The 20254-nt window shown below is 38.0% G+C and overlaps 1 protein-coding gene across 4 annotated transcripts in view; it reads right to left on the bottom strand.

The window, feature by feature from the left end:
* The window catches only part of akt3a (v-akt murine thymoma viral oncogene homolog 3a), a 417879-nt gene that overhangs the window by 63637 nt on the left and 333988 nt on the right, over positions 1-20254 (bottom strand). For 3 of the 4 annotated variants that reach the window (XM_060831296.1, XM_060831298.1, XM_060831299.1), the window contains 3 exons: positions 19808-19939; positions 11160-11225; positions 9501-9569 (listed from right to left, as the gene is read on the bottom strand). In XM_060831296.1, coding sequence (XP_060687279.1) covers positions 9501-9569; positions 11160-11225; positions 19808-19939 — 267 coding nt within the window. The remainder of the gene's footprint in view (positions 1-9500; positions 9570-11159; positions 11226-19807; positions 19940-20254) is intronic. The other variant, XM_060831297.1, reaches the window with a different exon arrangement.

The raw sequence follows: 20254 nt of genomic DNA, 5'->3' as shown, positions 1-20254 counted from the left end.
ACTGTCTAAATTGAGGGGAGGCCAACTTCAATATCATTAAGCAGGATCCAGCAAACAGACTTGGAGCAGCTACTTGCAGGTAAGTATACATACGGAAAATGGGAATTTTTAAAAGTAGTACAGTGAGAAAGCAGGGCTAGTGTGTTCATTTAAGAGTGAAGGGCAAGAGCAGCAATTCCAAAGAACCCTGGATATCAAGGGATATCGAGAGTTTGATAATTAAAAAGAAGAAAGTACATGTCAGGTACAGCACATTAAAAACAGGCGAGGCCCTTCAAAAGTAGAGCATATAGCAGATTGCTTTGGCAGTCAAAGCTTTTTATAGGGGTATATTAAGAGTAAGAAGATTACCATGGAAACAGTGGCACCCATTAGAGACCAAAGGGCAATCTGTACATGGAGCCAGCAGATGTGGGTGAGGTCTTAAATAAATACTTCTAATCTGTCTTCACAAAGAGATAGGCATGGTAGCGAGGAATTTCAATTCGATTGGTGAGGTTCTAGAACATGTTAAGATTAACAAGTAGTATTAGATGTTTCAGTAGTCATACAGATGCAGAAATCCGTAGGCCAGATGTGATGTATCTCAGACTGCTATAAGAGGCAAGGAATGTTATTAAATGGAGAACTGGTTGATATATTTAGTACTTCGCAGGCCACAGGCGAAGTGCCAGATGACTGGAAGTTAGCTAATCTGGTTCCTTTGCTCAAGAAGGGCAGCAAGTATAGGTCAGGTAATTACAAACCAGTTAGTCTGAAATCAGTGGTAGAGAAATTATTAGAAAAACTTCCAAATGAAAGGATTAATCAATATTTATCAATGCCAGATTGATCAAGGATAGTCAGCATGGATTTGTTACATGGTCATTCTGCCTGGCAAACCTAATTAACGTTTAGTAAAGGTGACTAAATATATTGATTAGGGTAGTGCAGATGATATGGTTTACATAGACTTTAGTCAAGGCCTTTGGCAAGGCCCCACATGGAAGGTTGGTCCAAAGGTAAGGGCCCATGGAATGCAAGACAACTTGGCAAACTGGATCCAAACTGGCCTACGAATGGGAGGCAAACAGTGATGGTGAATGCTTATTTTTGTCATTGGAAGTCAGTGACCAGTGATGTACCACAGGGATTGGGACATCCGGTGTTTGTTATGTGCATTAACAACTTGGATGTGAATGTAGTAGGTTTAATTAGTAAGTTTACAGATGACATAAAAATTGGTAGTATTGTTGATAGTGAGTAGGATGGTCTCAGACTGCAATTTAATATTGATCAGCTAGTAAACTGGGCAGAACAATGGCAGATGGAATTTCATCCCAATAATTGTGAGGTGATGTATTTTGAGAGGTCTAAAGGGAAGGATATATACAATGAATGGTAGATCCCTAGGGAGTACTGAAGAACAATGTGGCCTCAGTGTATACGTTCACAGATCCCTGAAAGTCTCAGCACAGATGGACAGGGTGGTGAAGAAACCATGCAGGATACTTGCCTTCATTAGCCAGGGCATAGAAAATAGAAGCGAGGAAGTCTTGTTACTGGAATATTGTGTGTTGTTCTGGTCATCACATTATCGGAAGGCTGTGATTGCCCTGGAAAATGTGCAGAGGAGGTTTACCCACTGTTGCTAGGGATGAAAAGCCTCAGTTATGAGGAGACATTTGATAGGCTGGATTTATTTTCCTTGGAGCAGTTGAGGCTGTGGGGCTTCTGATTAAGGTATACAAAATTATGAGAGACAAAGACAGAGTAGATCATGAGAATATCTTCCTTATAACAAATGTGTCTAAAACCAGAGGGCATGGATTTAAATCCATGACCTCTGGTTTTAAAGTGAGAAGTCAGTGGTTTAAAGGAGATCTGAAGAAACATTTCTTTTCACCCAGAGGGTAGTAGTTACAGGGTATATGCTGTCTGAGGGGTTTTTGGAAGCAAATGTTCTTGCAACATTTTAAGAAGCATCTGGATCAGTACTTAAAATGCCAGGGCATAATAGACTATGGACCACATGCAAGTAAATGGGATTAGTGGAGTTTGGCATTTGTTGGTTGGCATAGACATTAAGGGTCGAAAGCCCTGTTTCTATGATGTAAGACTCTATGATGGATACCTTACTACAAGCCTCGATGGATGCAGGTACTAAAACACTTGATAGTGAAATTCCCCATGTGTCTTAGGCATTTAAAAAGTTCAGTGAGAACCAACATGGGGACCTTAAACTGAAAATATGGTTTGCTCCACATTCAATATAAAACATTATCTAACAGAGGAGTTGAAGCCCATTTCAGAACAGTTGGCCTGAGATTCTTTAGGAAGCTGATTGGGATGCACTTATAAGATGCATGGCTTTCTGGTAGATAATACTTGACCCAACGCCTTCCAACAGTGATCAGTTAATTAGCAATAAACAAATCTTTTCAAAGTATTTCAAGTAATACTTAAATCTAGTGCTGGCAATGTTCCATCCTGGTGAACCCATGGCAGGCACCATAGTGGTCAGTTCTGTGTTAAGCATTATCTGGTGTAGCTCAGGGGTGGTATTCTGGCATTCTAATCTCTACTGCATTTGCTGCAGAAGATGACAGTGGGCATCTTTCAACATCAGAACGTTACGGTAACTACAACTCGCTGTCCAGCTAGCATTCCACTTCTTCAAAAGGTCAAGGTGGTTAGAAAATCTTCCCCTTTACAAATTCACTTCTTATTCTATCGACCTTAACCCCTCTCTTAGCCCTGGCATAAGCAGTATTTGAACCATTTCCCACATCAATTCAGGTAGATCCAACATACATAAACATAATTCAGTATGCTTGCAAAAAAAACACATGATTCTAACACCATGAAAGTGTTAAAAATAACTGAGGTAATTGGAACTAGTGCCTGGTGGATCTCATTGACTATGAGATTCTTGATTGAGGTTGTCAACCTGGGCTAATTAGGGAGCCCTTCTGACAGATGTAAACGGGAGATTCAGAGAGTCTCTTCATTCTAGGGACCAGCCAGCTCAGAGCCTATGTACTCTGCACATGTGAATAAAGGATGATTTGATGACAGGATACCGGCCTCTCAGCAGTTATATCAGTTGTTTCTTGAAAAGGAAATTTTATAAAGTAGGAACATAGACATCAAGCACCAAACTTTTCTGGGTCATCTGGATCACACAGAGATAAAATACCTTGCTAACTAGAAGGTGTAAGTATGAATGAATGATTTATTTACAATATGAATTAATGATTTATTTATTGTCACTTGCATTTTACAGTGAGTGATAGAGTAAAATACAGTGAAAAACTTCAACAGTTGCCACAATCCAGTGTCATTTTGAATAGTTTAAGAATAAAAAAGGATAAAATATACAACTGAAAGAGAATCCTAAGCCCTGAGCTGGTGCACCAATGATACCTGTGCTACCACCCCTCCTCCACTGCCTTGTCAGCATGTGCGCCGGACCCACCAGCATTGGATTCACTACTCTGTAGGTGCCATCTCTTTGCTGCTGGGCCTACCTTGCCATCACCAATGCCAGGTCCCATGCTGAACCCACATTCACCCCGCAACCAATAGCCCCCAGCTCTGCTGCTGCCTCAACGATGCCAGGAGTCCCAACTCTAAGCAGACTATGCTGCTGTTATTGCAGCCACCACCTTGCTGCATCACCAAGATTTGCAGTCTGGCTGCCCTCCTCCAAATGTCGCCTTGCCAGTGCCGCCTCACACTTCTCTATACTGAACTTCATTTGCCACATACCCGCCTACTCCACTAATTTTTCTGGAATTCCGCACCATCCTCTTTCACGGTTTACAACTTTTCCAAGTTTAGTATTATTCTTAAACTTAGAAATAGCCCCTCGTGCAGCAAGGTCAGATCATTAATATACAAATGGGAAAACAATACTCCCAAAACAGAATTCCACTACAAACCTATCCTCCAGCCCGAAAAATATCCATTGGCCATTATTCTGTTTTCTCATCACTGAGTCAAATTTCGTATACACATTACCACTGTCCCTTTTATACTGTAACCTACAACTTTACTCATAAGTCTATGAGGGACTGTATCAAATGCTATCTGGAAATCAATACATACCACATTAAAATCATTACCTTCATCAATTCTTTCTGTTACTTATTCAAAAAAACTCCAAGTTAGTCAAACACACTTCCCTTTAAAAATACTAGCGGACTATTCCTAATCAATCCACCATTTGCCACGTGACTACTGATTTTATCTTAGATAATTGTTTCCAAATTGATAGAAGAATTAGAAGTTGAGAAGAAAACCTTTCACCCAGAACGTGATGGAACTCCAAAACTCTATGCTTAAACCTTCAACACATTTAAAAACTACTTTTGAGGTGTCATTATGTACAGCACAACACATCGAAAGCTGGAAGGTGGCAATAGATTGAATAGCTCTTTCTTGGTTGGCGCGATCATGACAAGCTCCTTCTGTGCCTTAATCTTACTAAGCTTCTAAAAGTATATTCAGTCTCATGATCAATCTAAGACAACAAAAGATCAAGTCGCTGGAGATGCACAGAAGACAAGGAGGTTTGTGCAAGGATCAAAGACACAAATTTCAACAGTTACAGACATTGGATTTTCAAGATGGAAACATTGAACCAGTGGAAATGTTGCTGTACATTATGGAAATATAATAATACATAAAAAGGAACCAAGTGAGGCTTCAAGGCCCTGACATCACCATTCTGCTTAACAGTGACAAGACGACAAGCACTGAAATTGACTCCCTCAAGGATATCAAAATCTGTTGAGTGTTGGAAACTAGTGTCAGACTACAAAAGAAAACTTATCCAAAAACTCAGTATGATAGATGAGAATTTAGTTGCTCAGCACCATTAATTAAGATACTGATTCGCAAGCCATAAAAAGAATGATGCAAGAGTTTTGAATTTCAACTGTTTACATCTCCGTTTAAGATTCTAATTCAATGAAACCTGCCTAGAATCTGAATTGATGCTGAAGCCTTATGACAGAAACCTTTGGCCAGATTTTTTGCCAAGTAAGTTAACTTTTAAAATGGCAGACGACCCATTCCAAAGCTTTCCGAGTTTCAGGAATATCTTTAAAGGGTGCAGACTGATTCAGATTGCAAACCATAATCTGGTACTCTGGACCTAAATTTGCAGAGATTTCATTGATATGACTTACTCTTCTGAAACTTTAATGGCATCGGTCCGGACTTTGAATGGAGTTCATAATGCATAGATATTGTGGACCAAAATCTGCATGATGGAACCTTTGCACAGGCGAGTTTAAAGTCTCCCTCATGCTAAAATCTGGCCTATTCAGCACTATATAATGCATAATGAGTGAATAAATTCCATAGTGGCAACTGAATGTGTTTAAACAAAAACTCTAAAGGGAATCATTTATGATTTTCCATCGGCATCAGTGTTAGTTATCCAGACACTTTAGAACATTGCAGCGCAGTACAGACCCTTTGGCCCTCGATGTCGCGCCAACCTGTGGAACCTAGCTATCCTCCACTATTCCATTTTCATCCATATGTTTATCCAATTAAAGTTGGTGAGTCTACTACAGTTGCACGCAGGGCTTTCCATGACCCAACTACGTAAAGGTAAAGAAACTACCTCTGACATCTGTCCTATACCTATCATCCCCCAATTTAAAGCTATGTCCCATCATGCTAGCCACCACTATCCAAGGAAAAGGGTCTCACCGTGTACCCCTATCTAACCCTCTGATTATCTCATATGTCTCAATTAAGTCATCTCTCAACCTTCTTCTCTCCAATGAATACAGCCTCAAGTCCCTCAGCCTTTCTCTCCATACCAAGCAACATCCTAGTAAATCACCTCCGAACCCTTTCCAAAGCTTCCATATCCTTCCTATAATGCAGTGACCAGAACTGTACGCAATACTCCAAGTTGGCTGCAACAAGACTTCATGGCTCCAAAACTCAATCCCTCTACCATAAAAGTTAACACACCGTATGCCTTTTTAACAACCCTATCAACCTGGGCAGCAACTTGCAGGGATCCACTTACATGAACACTACACTGCCAAAACTCTTACCATTAGCCCAGTACTCTGTATTCCTGTTGCTCCTTCCAAAGTGAATCATCTCACACACTTCCATACTAAACTCCATTTGCCACCTCTCAGCTCAGCTGTGCCGCTCGCCTATGTCCCTCTATAACCTGCAACATCCTTCGGCACTGTCCACAACTCCACCACCCTTAGTGTCATCCGCAAATTTACTAACCCATCCTTCTACACCCTCATCCAGGTCATTTATAAAAATGACAAACAGCAGTGGACCCAAAACAGGCCCTTGCAGTACACCACTAGTAACTGAACTCCAAGATGAATATTTCGCATCAACCACCACTATCCTCTTTCAGCTAACCAATTTCTGATCCAAACCACCAAATCACCCTCAATCCCATGCCCTTGATTTTGTGCAATAGACTACCATAGAGAACCTTATCAAATGCCTCACTGAGATCCATATACACCACATCAACCACTTTACCCTCATCCACCCATTTGGTCACCTTCTCAAGGCACACCCTGACTATCCCTAATCAACTTATTCCTTTCGAGATGATTATAAATCCTATCTTTTATAACATTTTCCACAACTTTACCCACAACTGAAGTAAGGCTCACTGGTCTATAATTACTAGGATTGTCTCTACTCCCCTTCTTGAACAAGAGGACAACATTTGCTATCCTCCAGTCTTCTGGCACTATTCTTGTAGACAACGACACAAAGATCAAAGCCAAAGGTTTTGCATCCTCCCTGGTTTCCCAGAGAATCCTAGGATAAATCCCATTCAGCTTAGGGAACGTCCCTATTTTCACACTTTTCAGAATTGCTAACATCTCCTTCTTATGAACCACAATCCCATCTCGTCCAATAGCCTGTATCTCAGTATTGTCCTCGACAACACTGACATTTTTCCAGTGTGAATACTGATGAAAAATATTCATTTAGCGCTTCTCCTATCTCCTTGGACTCCATGCACAACTTCCCACTACTGTCCTTGACTGGTCCTAATCTTACTCTAGTCATTCTTTCATTCCTGACTTACCTATAGAAAGCTTTAGCGTTTTCCTTGATCTTATCTGCCAACGATTTCTCATGTCCCCTCCTTCTTAGTTCTCTCTTTGAAAGAAGAGGAGTTTAATGTTTCAACAGATGAAACTTAAAACACTTTAAGCTTGCATAAACAAACTTTTTGAAAATGATAAAGATCAAACAGCCAAAGATGTTGATCAAGCTGGGGTGCAGCTTCTTAACATCTAAATGATTAGGTGGCTTGTTAGCCAAGAATATATAGTGGGAGGTTGTTGTGGTATAGTGCCAAAGTCTCTATCTCTGAGCCAGAAAGCTTGATTTCAAGTCTCACCTGCTTCAGAGGCACATAATACCATCTCTGAATAAGTTGATTAGGAAATATCTTTTCACTGAACAAGACTCTTGAGACACATTGATTGTGTCCCTACCTTTGAGCCAGAAAGCCTGTGTTCAGTACCACTTGCTCCAGAGATTTGTCATGATAAATCTGAACTGGTTGATTAAACAAAATCTACATAATAAGACATGAGGGTCTTCTGATGCAATGATAGTTTTCCTTATGTCTGAGCTAAGAGGCCTGGTTCAAGGTCAACCTGCTCCAGAGGTATATCATAATATCTCTAAACAGGTGGATAAGGAAAATAACAACATAATAAGGGTTGGCTGGAAGAGTTCAAGAGTTTCTGAGCCCCTACTTGTTGACAGTTCAAGCTGTCTGATCTCTATCAGTTTCACAACATCGTTTAGACAAGCTTAGGTGGTTTCATGTTCCTTTGGCTTCAATTATTGAATAATTTATGGGTCTGGAAGAGTCAAACCTTGACAAGAGAGTACAAGAAGTTACAAGTTTTGGGAAACCCTTGACATGGGAGCAGGCTGGGTCACAGAGAATGTTAGTAGTGTAATGTAGTGTGAGGGATGAGGGCTATAGAATTTGGGATCTTTGTAAAAAGAACTACTGGGACAAAATCCCAGCAGACTGAGGAGACAACATTAAAAAGCTGCAGCTGACAGGCCTTACAGCTGGCAGACTTGTAGTTGCCTCCAAACTCCTTTGGCGCAACTTTAGCAGGCAGCCATCCGAAAAGATGATCCCAGTTCTACAACCATTATTACCTAAGGTGTACATACAAAGCTGGGACTTTGCCTGACTCAAATCAAACATTATAAGTCACATCTAGATGAAAACTATGCTCTGAAAATTCAAAGCAAGGGGCATCCCTTGCATAGAGTACAATTGACATGCACTCTACAGGTTCTTTTCCCCCCAAAGAGATGGAACTAAGGCTGACCATTAACATAAGGCTTGAAGATGATAAGCCCAAGTCTTTGAAAGCAAACAGAAAACCAGGAGCCAAGGAAAAGGTACTACAATTACCTTTCAGGCAAAACTTTAACTCATCTTTTACCACTGCTGGAAATCAGCTGTTACATCAGTTTAGCTGGGAGAAAATAGTAAGAAAGAAATCTCTTCTATAAATAAAATGTTAAGAAACAGAAATTGAACCTAAAGCATATAGAAATAAAAGAAAAAAACAAAGTGCTAAAGCTAATTAAGTGCACTAAGATAATCAAAGAAAGAATGTCAACGTGATTATGGCAGAGAAAAGGAGCAATCTATTTCAAGGTACTGACCTCTTGTATGCAAGTAGTATTCATGCTTATGAAAAGTAACAATTGTTGCACTAAACTTGATATCATTCATATTGAGGGCTCATTATAGATTTGCTGGAAATACATTGCTTTATGAAGAAAATGTCATGGAAGATAATGTAGCTCATTTTAATAAGTGTGAACTCAAGATATTATTTTCCAATGTAAGTATGTAACTTATCTTATTTAAAATAATATGAAACTATTGATTAAATTCAGTTTTATGTAAAATATTCTTTCAAAATCAGTTCAAAAAAGGCAAGAATGTATAATATTGTAACCTTTATGCAAACATAAGACGTCCAATCTTCAATTCTACTTCAATTCAGTTTTGTACTGTTTACTTAAAAATAATTGCTTAATAGCGGATGTCATTGGATTTATTAGCTTACTGTCCTGACCATGTGATATATTAATTAAGATACAAATGATGCTGAAGTATCTCAACTTGTGAATCAATCTTTGTGCAGAAAGTCAATTTTCTTATCTCCAGACTGCTCAAAATGTTTTACCCCATCGAATCATATTGCTCCCACTAAGATTTGTTACCACGTTGTCAACTGGAAATGGGACAAGTATTAGATGTCAGGTGGAAAAGGTGATTTTTTACATTATTTTAATGATTACAAACAAATTCAAATTTGAACAAGAAAAAAGCTTGAATTTTGTTTTTTAAATAAAAGCAAGAAAACATCAGAAATCAGTATCATTGACCATTGCAAAATGATTGCAGAACATACTGTTCACAATAGCTTGCTTTGTCGGATAATGCTTACCTCACCACCATTCACATACTCCATGACAAAACATAAACGATCTTTAGTCTGGAAAGAATACTTCAAAGACTGCAATATAAAGAATCATAAGTGTATGTAGAATTATTTGGATTGTTTAGCTTTGACAGTTGTCATGCCACTGCATAGAACAAATTAGATTCAAAATGTTAATATAAATACTTTTTCTCTAAGTGATTAAGTTATTAAAAAGCTACATTTAACGTGAGTACTCCAAGCAGCTCTGATAATAGTGATGAAAGATGCCAAATGTTTTTATCCAATAGCAAATACAAAAATTATAGCAGTACTCTCTTCTGAGAATAATTTATAATTGACGGTTATTTAGTGACATTTTATTTCTCGGTATTTTATAGGTTTGAACAGAAGAATGAAACTGAAAACCAGAGAAGATACCTTCTACTACCAGATACTGTTGGTCCACTTGTAAAGCAGAATATTTTCATATCTAGTTAAAAATACAAAACTTTTTCTGCTCCAGTTGAATGGCATTAAAAGGAAGTTGCTTGTTTTTAGAAGAAAATATGTTGCAAACTTATTCTTTTCTTCATATTAGCCATAAGAACGAAACATTACATTCTGCATTACTGCATCACCAACAATTCACAGTGATTGAAGTACACAGTTAAAAATCACACAAAACCAGGTTATAGTCCAATAGGTTTAATTGGAAGCACACTAGCTTTCGGAGCGATGCTCCTTCATCAGGTGATTATGAAAGGCTCGATCGTAACACAGAATTTATAGCAAAAATTTGCAGTGTGATGTAACTGAAATTATACATTGAAAAATTGATTGTCTGTTAAGCCTTTCATCAGTTAGAATACAGTGATAGTATTTTTTCAATGTATAATTTCAGTTACATCACACTGCAAATTTTTGCTATAAATTCTGTGTTACGATCGAGCCCTCCACAATCACTCGATGAAGGATAGTCGCTCCGAAAGCTAGTGTGCTTCCAATTAAACCTGTTGGATTATAACCTGGTGTTGTGTGATTTTTAACTGTGTACAACCCAGTCCAACACCAACATCTCCAAATCATGATTGAAGTATATAAGCATAACTTAATACTGTGTTGAGTGCTCTTAACATTTAATAAATAATTAAGAAATTTGTGCTCCTTTAATGTACCACAAAACAACTTTTTATCACAGTTATCTTTGATCTCATAAAATGAGATTGTACAAATGAAATTTTACATTGAAAATTAAATTATTGTGCCTGAATTCTAAGAGAAATTGCACATAAACTCAATGATAAAACCCTCAAGAAATAAGTACTTTTTGTTGTGATTTTATTGTAAATTGATATATTTTGCCTTTGGCTATGGTTTGGAATGATTTGCTGCAAAAAAATGCCAGTAGCTTTCTCACACTATATTAATTGTAATTTATAAATATATCAATTAATACATTCAAATAGAAGAATGCATGCTCTGTAATTATTCCAATATATTAATCCTGAACAGGTGTTGCCACATAATTTTGTAGCTGCGTTATAGCTGCAACTGTCATTGTAAGCACCAAATATTCTCTCCAGGTCTGGTTTGTAGAAAAGTATTGTATAATCTAAAGAAACAACAGCAGTTAGATCTTAATGATTAATGCCTGAAAAGAAAACAAAGTTTTATAGTACTTACTGTTAGAAAAGGATGCCTTGTATTTTTTAATACTCTGCTTTCTGTAAGCGTATGTGCTACCTCATCCTAATAAAAGGGAAAACAATTTTTAAGTATACGTGTCTTAGTGGTAGCTGAGCTTCAGAAAATAATTTAAACTAAACCTTAACATTAGCATTGTTATAGCCATGTAAACTAGCAATGTGCATCAAAATTTTGGCAGTTACAAAATCACTATATTTTTATTTGCGCAAGTTCAAACAGACTATTAGCAAATATTTAACAAAAGTTGGAAAAAAGATGTGCTATTAAGATTTCAAGTTGTTCTTGGCTGCCAGTCCAAAAAAAATGATAATTCAGTTTATAATCACTTTCTGTGAAACACTTAGAGTAAGTAACACAGTCATATAGCACAGAAATAAACCCTTGGGTCCAACTCATCCTTACTGACCAGACATCCCAATTTGATCTAGTCCAATTTGCCAGCATTTGGCCCATTTCTCTCTAAAGCCTTCCTAATCATATACCCATCCAGATGTCTTTGAAATGTTGCAATTATACCTGCCTCTACCACTTCCTTTGACAGCTTGTGCCTTACATGTACCACCCTCTGTGTGAAAAAGTTACCCCTTGGATCATCCTTAAATCTTTCCTCTCTCAACTTAAAGCCATGCTGTCTAGTTTTGGCCTCCCCCACCTAGGAAAAAGACCTTGGCTATTCATCCTATCCAAGCTCTTCACAATTTTATGAACTTCTATAAGGTCACCCCTCAATCTCCAACACTCCAGGGAAAAAACCCCCAGTCTAGATTCTTTAGACTGAACAATTCCTACAGATTGGAAGATGGTTAATGTAACTCCACTATTTAAAAAGAGAGGTAGAGAGAAAACAGGGAATTATAGATCAGCGAGTTCTAGAACTGTATGGGGGAAGATGCTAGAGTCCATTATCATGGAATTTAAAGCAGAACACTTAGAAAACGGTGGTAAATCAAACACACATAAAATGGATTTACAAAAAGGAAATTACGCTTGACAAATCTACTAGAATTCTTTGAGGATGTAAATAGTAGAGATAATTAAAAGAAGCCAATGGATTTGGTTTATTTGGACTTTCAGAAGGCTTTTGATAAAGTACCACCTCAGAGATTAATGTGTAAAATTAAAGGACATGGAACTGGGGGCAATGTATGCGATGGATAGAAAATTGGTTAGCAGATAGGAAATAAAAATTAGGAACAAAGAGTCTTTTTCTGAATTGTAAGTAGTAATTAGTGGAGTACTGCAGGGATTGATACTAGGACCCTAGCTATTCACAATATATATTAATGATTTAGATAAGGGAACTAAAAGTAACATCTCAAAATATTCAGATGACAAAAAACTGGGTGGAAGGTGAGCTGTAAGGAGGATGCAGAGATTTTTCACAGAGAGAGTAGTTTGTATGTGGAATGAGCTGCCAGAGGAAATAGTAGATGCAGATACAAGATTTAAAAGACATTTGGACAGCTACATGAATAGGAAAGGTTTAGAAGGATATGGGCCACATGCGGGCAAATGTTTGGGAAACCTGGTCATCATAGACGAGTTGTACCGAAGGGTCAGTTTCCACATTGTATTACTCTATGGTTCTATTAGGTCTTTCCAAATATCTCAAACCCTACAGTCATGGCAACATCCACGTTAATATTTTTTGTACCCTCTCAAGTTTATCAACGTCATTCCCATAGAAGGGTGACCAGAATGGTATGCAAAAGCGCCTATTAACTGAAACCCAACTGGACTTCAATCAGGCACTTAAACTGGCTTTATAATTGGAAAATGCGACAAGTGGAGCTTGTGTTCTCTAGGGTATTCTGGTGGACATGGACGCCCTCGCTACGTTGACTGAGCTTGGGGAACATCTTTGACGAAAGGCAATTGCAGTGCCTCACTCAGGACATATCCTGAACAGAAGGTCTCTAGGTTCAGCCCTCAGCAAAACCACGAAACAAAATCAAGCCTCGGCCTAACTGTTAACATTTTCTCAAGGATCCGGACCGGCAGGTCATTGTACTTGCTGTTGGTATGCAGATCCGAGACAGCAAAAGAGTCCCACTAGGCCTGAATTAAGCAAGAGAGCTCATAGGCCTGTATCCAGGGCAGTGTACTCCCAGTAAAGTCCATCTACATCTGGTTTGGAACAGTTAAACTGCTTATCAACATCCAAATCAGAACCATTCAAAATAAACATTTGGTTAAATAGTCACCCAGTTCTAATGGAAGTCGATACTCGCGCGGCTGTGTCAGTGAATGCAGAACCAGTATTTACCAAAATTCATTCTGGATTCCAACCCTTACATTTGCATAAGACCTCAGCCACGCTTCGAACCTATACCAGGAACCCCCCCACAGATTAGGGGTACAACTTTGGTTCCAGTCTCTTTTGAGGAGAAGCTGGTTCAATTACCCCTGATTGTAGTATAAGGTTCAGGCCCAAGTTTGATGGGGCGAAATTGCTTTATAAAGATTCAAACTTTATTGCCTTAGGATGGAAAAATGCTTGTACAGGCACCCCAAGTGACACTCATGGGTGGCAGAGTTGACACAACTGGGTTACAACTGTTGGAAGATAAAATGGGGGCAGATCAAAGGAGCTTAGGTCTTTCCTTGGGTTGGTGAAATATTATAGAAAATTCACACGTAACCTGGCCTCCATCCAGGCACCCTTACATCTGATATTGAAAAGGGATCAGCCTTGGAAATGAAATCATAGCCAAAATATAGCCTTTAAGGAAGTGAAGAACCATCTATTGTCGTCTAAGGTCTTAGCACACTATGATCCCATGCAAAATGTAGTGCAAGATGACAAGCGATACTACCCCAAATGAAATCGGGATAGTATTGACTCACTGGTGGCCCAGCAGAGAGGAACACTTAACAGCATATGCTTTCCAGACTTGGCTGATGCTGAACGAAGATACACCCAGATAGAAAGGAAAGAATTGGTGGTTATCTTTGGTGTGAGAAAGTTCCACTAATACCTTCATAGAGATAAATTCATAATAATAATAGACCACAAACCTCTGCAAGGGCTACTTAAAGAAGACATGGCATGCCTCCCATAGATTCAGGCTGAGTTCAGCAATTGGCTCTTATTGTGAGTGCACACAATTACAAGTTGGAAAACTGTCCGGGAGGCTATGTGTCAAATGCATATGTCTTCAGCTGCCTCCCACTGGTAGATATACTACTGATAGTACCACCACTTGAACAGTTTTGTTCTGGATACCCTTCTGATCACTGTCGATGTTATCAGATTGTGGGTACAAAAAGATCCAGTCCTGGCAAAACTAAAACAACTAGTGGTGATGGGGAAACAAAAGGGTCATCACAACCAGAATTGAAACTTGCCTGGGCCTGGTCAGACCAGATCATCATAGAGGACGGCATAATAACATAAGGAGCAAGAATGATTGTGCTGAGCAAAGGTCATTGCTAGACACTGGCTGAACTCCACCAGGGCCATCCAAGGATTTCCAAAATGAAGATGTTGGTGAGAAATTATATCTGGTAGCCAGGATTAAATGCTGACATAACTGTGTTGGTGGGGCAGTGACCAGAGTATCAACAACAACATAAATTACTGCCAGCAGTTCCCCCATATTCGTGGGAATGGCTACGTAAATGTTGACTATGCCAGTCCTTTCATGGGCTCAATGTTTTTAGTCATTGTGGACGCTCATTGAAAGTGGTTGCATGCGCACAGAGTTCATTCATCAAAACACAGGAATAAACAATAGACAATAGGTGCAGGAGTAGGCCATTCTGCCCTTCGAGCCTGCACCACCGATTGAAAATGACGAATGACGATTGAAAACTTGTGAGCATCTTTTGCAATACACAGACTACCACAGGTGTTGATCACGGGTGACAGGCCTTAATTTACCTGTAGGAAATTTGAGTATTTGCATTCCTTAGGGACGGACAGCTCCATTTCATCCATTGTCCAATGGTCTGGTGGAAAGAGCAATCCAAACTTTGAAGCAGGCTTAAAGAAATAGTCTACAGTTTCACTCACTACCAAACTGTCCTGGTTCCTGCTTGATTATAGGACCTCCCCTCACACAACTACATAGACAGCTCCAGCAGAGATGCCAATGAGATGAAGACTCCGCAGCACGTGACTCCTAATCGCGCGCACGTGTGTGTGTGTATGGTCCCCTCATGCAAGCTGCGACCTTGCAAACGGTCAGTACCAACACATACCCCATTCCTCAGAACACCCAGAAAGGCTGTCACAAACCATGGGTTCTCCCCCTCTGCCTAGTGTTGAAGAAACCTCCGAGGGTGAGATGGAGATGGCACATGTCACAGCCTCAGCGATATTGCTGCCTCAACAGGATGAATTTCAGCTAAGATACTCCAGACGCAAGAGGCAGGCTATGGTCCGCTACATGCTGCCAGTATCCAAGATAAGAGTTGGTGGAACCAGACCTGTTGCACAAATGCACTCGAGGAAGCTACAAGAAAAAGAACGATCCTCATCCCAAAACATAGAAGGGGAGGGATGTAGGGATTGCACAAGGTCAGCCAGGTGGACCACAGAATATGAATTCTCTGATTGGGGCTGTTAACCTGTCCAATCAGGAAATCCTGATATAAATAGGAGATATAAGTAGAGATACAAATAGGAGTGCCAGAGGTTCTGTTCTCTCTAGGGGCAAGCTCTGAGCTGGCTGGATCAGTGTCATGTATTATGTAAAGGGTGGCTTGGTGATGGAATACTGCCTTTGTAGAGTTATTTCACACTTCTGCAAACTTACTAACAATTGCTCCTATATTCACATCCAAATCATTTATGTAAATGATGAAAAGCAGTGAACCCAGCACTGAGTAAGTGGAGTTGAAATGCCCATCAGCCATGATTGAATGGCGGAGTGTACTCGATGGGCCGAATGGCCTTACTTCCACTCCTATGTCTTATGGTCTTATGATCCTTGCGGCACACCACTGGTCGCAGGTCTCCAGAACAAAAATCAAACCTCCAACACCTTGTGTCTCCTATCTTCAAGGTAATTTTGTGTCCAATCAGTTAGCGCACCCTGGATCCAATGGAATCTAACTTTATTAACCAGTCTACCTTGGAGAACATTGTTGAAAACTTTGGAGTGGGTGTGAAGTTGCGTTAACTGTTTGCATGCCAAACAACCTTGCTAATGAGGGAGGAAACCTCACAAAAAATCTTTCAGATTTAAGGGCTTTTTGGATAAAGAAAATCTACCTATACTACATTTACCTCAGTAAACTGAGAAAGTGATCCTGACTGATATTTCCAGAAAATCAAGCAACTGTTTAAAAAATCTGGCCAGTTTCATTATTTTCTATTAATCATCCCTTAACTGTGTTTGCTTATCTCTCAGTCTTGTGTGAGAATAGGGCTTCAAACAAAAGTTTCAGGTTTGAAACATTTATTAAGTTACTGTACTGTGCATTTTTTTCCTGTGCTAAAGTGATTGTGTTTTTAATAAATTGTTAATTTTTTTGTTTGAGATACAAACCACTGTCTGGAATTAATCATTCTCAAAGTCTGGGACTGGTTATTCAAAATAACCATTGTAATAACAATTTAAGGTCTTTGAAGGGTTTAATTTTACTGTGTTGCAAATACAGAGGTAAAAAAGCTGTCTGGTTGAACTATTTATCTCCGTGCCATAACAATTTATGTCCACTGAATCTTCCCATTGCCTAAAAAAGCATTTAACTGTATGGAGATCAGCACAGAACTATAACAGTCAGGACAAAATAGATCTCAAAATCAAACGCACTGCTTTTATTGATACAGTGACCTGCTGCTCTGAGGTAGACATGTTCAGTAACTGTAATTGCTTTCAGAAATAAAGCACTTGAAATTTACTTTTTTTAATGTATTGCTTGTTGTTAATGTCTTCATCGTAACAACACAATATTAGAAGCATTTCATGAAATGATAAATGACCATTCTTAAATTTCATATGTGGCAGCAATGCATATTTCCAAAACCATAGTTCTCCTTTCTTCATTACAGCTATAGAAATGCCTGAATATGCAGAGTCTACTGTCCTGGTTACAAGAGAAGAATACATAGAATTTCAAATTGCTAGGGACAGCCTTATAAGATACATTTTAAAAGCTCAGAGACTATATATTCTGTTTTCATTAATTTTCAAAAATAAATGTTATCAACAGGTCCTACAAGCAATTAACAGGTACAGTTTCACTTTCACAAGAATGCAAAGGTGTAGATTTCCCAGAATTCAACACAATAAATGAGAGGTTTGTAAAAATAACTCCTGAGATCCTATATTTTTGTGCTAGTAGTGACAGACACAAAATTGATAATATTGTATTTGTATAACAAACACACACAGAAAAGTTAAAAAGGTAAACCAAGTAAAATTATAGCATGGTAGTAATACAGCAGTAACTATATATTTCTGTCCCAAATCTTCCTAAGGCAATGCATTCAAACTGTAAGCTGGATGCATATTAGTTAAGCATAAAACAAGATTAGTAAACTTAGATGTTTAATTATTTTAAAGCTGAAAACACCCAACTTAATAAAACTTAACATTATGGTTAAGAAAGCAGATTGCAACAGTTAAGTTTCATTGTATTTAAATATAAAGATGATTAATTAGTGTGACATTTGTTGTTAGATGGCAATATGTTCTACCTTTTACAGCATTACCATTTGGTTAGGTCCAGGAATGCCACAGCAGAGGAAGCAAGGTCAAAAGGTACACGCATAAAGAAAGACTGCAGTCAGAGCCAGATTAAGAATTTTCGTGGCCCCTCTATAACCCCATATTGCCTCAAGTCTTTAGCAATCTAATTGCTAATGTATAGTAAAGTATATAAATAAACAGGCTTGTAGAATGCTTAAATACAAAACTAATAAATCAATATTTTAAATGTCAGGATATTTTACTTCAAAAGTTGTATGCCAATTTACTGAAATATGCATTTTCTATGGGCTGGTGGCACAGAGGTTCTAACAACTATTTGTAAAGTTTCCCCATGAAGACTGCATTCTGGACAATGGGTCTGTAAATATCTAAGATTTTTTTTGCCAGCAATAAAAGTATTCATACAGGAAGTTAATGTAACTATCTTTAACACATCCTTTGCCTGATAATTTTTTATTTGAATACTACGTTGTTGCATAGTAAAGTACTCACACTGAAAATAAATTTTACAAATTAAGTAAAGTTCTCACTATAGGAGAGAAAGGGAAAAAATTCAAACTGATTTCATAAAGGTTTCACACTTCTTTGGCCCCTTTCCAAATTTTCAACAAGTACGAAAATTTTTATTAATACAAATTGGTATAAATCTTGCTCCATAGCCAATTATTAGGAGGAGTGTGCAAATGTCACAGAATGATTATTGTGAATTATTAACAGATGCTTGGTCACAATTTGATGACTGCATATTGTGGTATTTGAAACAGAGAACTCTCCATCAGAAAAACCCTGTTGCACTATTTAGCAGTAGAACATATTGGAAAACTCATGAAAGTGTTTTTGAATTGGAATTATCAACTAACTGAGCACATTATTTTGTGTTGAGGAAAATAACACTGATTAAACCGATGGGTACAGAAATCCTATTTTGCTTGCAGAAGGAAAAATTCAAAGACGCTTAAGTAATTTACAACATTTCACAGGAGCCTTAACAACACTATTTAAATACCTGGTATATACTGTATTATTCCATCATGTTAAATAGGAGGTGCAAGTTGACACAATACCAAACAACAAGGGGAATTTGGTTAATGTTGGCCATGAAAAAGCTGAAATTGACTGGGTATGTTGTGCATCTTTTTATATATCAAATCTGTATAACTTTCAAGGGAATGCTATACATTTGATATACTGATTTTGATTTACGCATTTAAGAATCTAGCTGGGAAGCACTTTGCATAGAGTCTGAATATCTAGTTCAAGTGTATGGGGCAGGAGGTTGCTCAATTTGTTGCCCTTTGCAAAACACGTTCATAAAGTATGAGTTATCTAGCTGTGAAAGTTGCTTTCTGATTGAGAGTGTTGCGAGTGATTAGTTTCTGTGTAAGGGCATATATTCTGCTTTCCATCGAGTCTTGGGTAGGAGATTGCAAAATTTACATTGTCACCTCAAGCACTGCTATGATCTTCATTGCGAACTGCAAGATATCAATCAGGCGTGGAGAATAAAGTTGCGATTAGAATTAGAATAAGCAAATGGTAAAGCAGTTATTTCTTCCCTATGCATCTTTTGTGTATGTTTCAAATATTTTTTCCCTTTCCTTGCTTTTACTTTTAAATCAAATGCTTGAAACTAAATAAAAATTTCTAATAAGTACCTTAGCAAAAGCTGAACAATTAGTTGAGAGAAATCCTGCACATGTATTCAGTTAGTGATTTACAAATGAAGAAGCAACAAAACACAACTACATATACTTTAAATATATTTGTCCTATTTAGTGTTGATCAAAATAATTCAAAGAAACATTAACAAAGCAATCCTCAACTCTACCAAGCATTTTTAAAAACTTTATTGCTTGCATTTTTGTACTTTGCATTAAAATCCAAACTCCGAAGATAACGTTCAATCTTCAAATCTTGCTTCTAATTTAAATTCAATAAAAATAAGTAAACCATTGTGCCTACCTTTGCAATAATAATTTCTTTCTTTAGAATCTTCATTGCATAATATTTCCCAGTTGCTTTTTCCTTGACTAAGATTACTTTTCCAAAAGTGCCTTTTCCCAGTAGTTTTAAATAATCAAAGTCGTTCATGGTCTGTAAGTAAAATGAGGGATAGAAAAAAATGTCGTACTCTATATAACATATATAGAATCTAGGCTGAAATGTAGTGAAAAAATTAAATGAGCAATTAACCTTTAAAATACTAATGAAGACAAATCACATATTGTCTCTTTGAGGCTTTATATAATATATCTAATAAAGGAATAAAGCACCTCAAAAGTTGAGTTTATCACTGTACTAACGAAGTATAATAAAACAAAAACAGAATGGTGTAGTAACGTGCAAGAGGTTCAGAGAATAATGGCTAGTAGTATTAACGATTAGACAGCGCAAGGGCTAAGGTCATGA

This window comes from Hemiscyllium ocellatum, chromosome 10, assembly GCF_020745735.1.
Source record: "Hemiscyllium ocellatum isolate sHemOce1 chromosome 10, sHemOce1.pat.X.cur, whole genome shotgun sequence".
In the NCBI taxonomy this organism is placed as follows: domain Eukaryota; kingdom Metazoa; phylum Chordata; class Chondrichthyes; order Orectolobiformes; family Hemiscylliidae; genus Hemiscyllium; species Hemiscyllium ocellatum.
Note: the sequence above shows the minus strand (reverse complement) of the source record. Positions and strands in the feature narration are given on the sequence as shown.